The sequence below is a fragment of the Aplysia californica genome, unplaced genomic scaffold (genome assembly GCF_000002075.1).
Source record: "Aplysia californica isolate F4 #8 unplaced genomic scaffold, AplCal3.0 scaffold00475, whole genome shotgun sequence".
Classification (NCBI taxonomy): domain Eukaryota; kingdom Metazoa; phylum Mollusca; class Gastropoda; order Aplysiida; family Aplysiidae; genus Aplysia; species Aplysia californica.
Window position 1 is genome coordinate 528278 of NW_004797745.1, and position 1863 is coordinate 530140.

General features: G+C 39.7%; 1 protein-coding gene across 1 annotated transcript in view; it reads right to left on the minus strand.

The window, feature by feature from the left end:
- The window catches only part of LOC106012732 (tubulin polymerization-promoting protein family member 2), a gene marked incomplete in the record, with an annotated part of 25312 nt that overhangs the window by 5689 nt on the left and 17760 nt on the right, over positions 1–1863 (minus strand). Inside the window, 1 exon segment of the mRNA XM_013086525.2 lies at positions 234–377. Within this exon segment, the coding sequence (XP_012941979.1) occupies positions 234–362 (129 nt within the window).

A 1863-nucleotide genomic window follows, 5' to 3' on the forward strand; every position in this document is an offset into this window, starting at 1 on the left:
AGACAGACAGACAGACAGACAGACAGACAGACAGACAGACAGACAGACAGACAGAGAAGTGGAGACTGATGATCAGAAGGCAGGCAGACAGACAGACAGAGAAGACGAGAGTGATAGACAGCTGCATTTAATACATGTAAATAATGATATCCCATGAAGATAATCAAGCCCTTCTTGTCTTCCCCCTTTCTTAAATACTCGTAAGACACCAAACGACATCACAGCACACCCACCTTAAGCATCTTGTTCATCCCTTTGTCTTTAATTTCTTTCTTCTGTGCCTCATTCAAATTCTGACCCACAGAGGAAACAACGACGTAATGCTTGAAGGTCTGGGCGAGCTTGGCCTTACTGGAAGCCATCTTTGTTGGTTAGAGCTGAAATACAACAAAGACGAAGAAAATTGTTGGAGTTTTCATTTTGGTGTTCATGTTTTTGTTTTTTGTTGTTTGTTCGTTTTGTTGGGGTGTTTTGTTTTGTTTGTTCGTTTGTTTGCTTTTTGGGTGTTGTTGTTGTTGTTGTTGTTGTTTTTTTTGGGGGGGGGCTTGCTTTCTTTTCTCTGAAAATGTGCAAAACTGTACCGGTTTAACACCCCTTGCCACACGATAAGGTTATTTAAGATGCAGAATCTCCACCGAATGGACCGAGCTTAGTGGGACAATTCGTTTAAAGTGCCTTTCGCAAGGACACAGCATCGTACAGAACTGAGCCTTAGAACTTCTGAACCCGCAATCTCAGTCTGACGATTAAGGGTCCGGTAGCCTCTCCACTACACTACCAACACTTATTTATTCTCTTGGTTTTGTATTTGTTGCTTTTATAATTATGATGTCTCTGTAAGTCCGGACTGAATCACGTGTGCGTAGGTATTTGACTTGGAGACTGCCTTGACCGGGTGTCTCTAAAAAGAAGTAGGGCGCATTTAAAGGACTATTGCTTGATCATTTTTGAACCAATTTCAAAATCAAAACTTGTAACAAATAAAATTCAAATATATGAGGCGTCACATTTATTGTTAATATGAAGAATAATTTATATTGCATGCTTCATGGTTTGGCCATTTCTCTCCAAACAAGCTCTAATACGTCACTGGACATTTTTAATAAACTCGTGGCACACTTCTGTGTTGATCAAGGACCTTAAAACTAACAACCTTACTGTATAACCTCCTTGGTGGCGATTCATTGTGCGTCTTATTCAACTCTGAATTTCAACTGTTCGTTTGTTTGTGGATTGTTTCTATAGACTCTGTCAAAAAAAAAAACACCTTTGGAAATGATTGAGGGGGTTTAGTCGGGGGAAAGCAGTGACCATTCATTTGTAATCTTTCAGCTTATAAAGCGTTCCCCAAACTTTTCTTGTAACAAGACAACAACAAGGATAACTCAACAATCCCTCACCCTCCCATTTTCTTTTAAACAACACCCCCCACCCTCTCATTCTAGTAAGTTTTAGGCTGGCTCATAGCTCCCAAGGAGTCTAAAAATTACTTCAAGTATTGCGTGACCTGCCGAAAGTGTGGTGTAAAATAAATCCAACGATCACACCGTAGAACGGTTGTTTGTAATGCCTACACCCCATTGAGAACAGACGATTTATTGTAGTTACAAATCTGTTCTGTAAAAAGTTATTCTGAATTTATCCGACAAAGGTTTCAATTCAACCATAAAAAGCTCATTTCTTTGATCGGATTCTTCACATGCCAGCTCAGTAATACAGGAACAGCAAATTACACATAGTAGTATCTTATTACCCCTAATCCAACAAAATAAAGTGCCTGCAGATCAAAAGATTAATAGGGTATTGCAGTGCTAGTTCATTAGGCAAGTTTTTCCTCCCCCTACTTGTTCTTGACGTCACAGC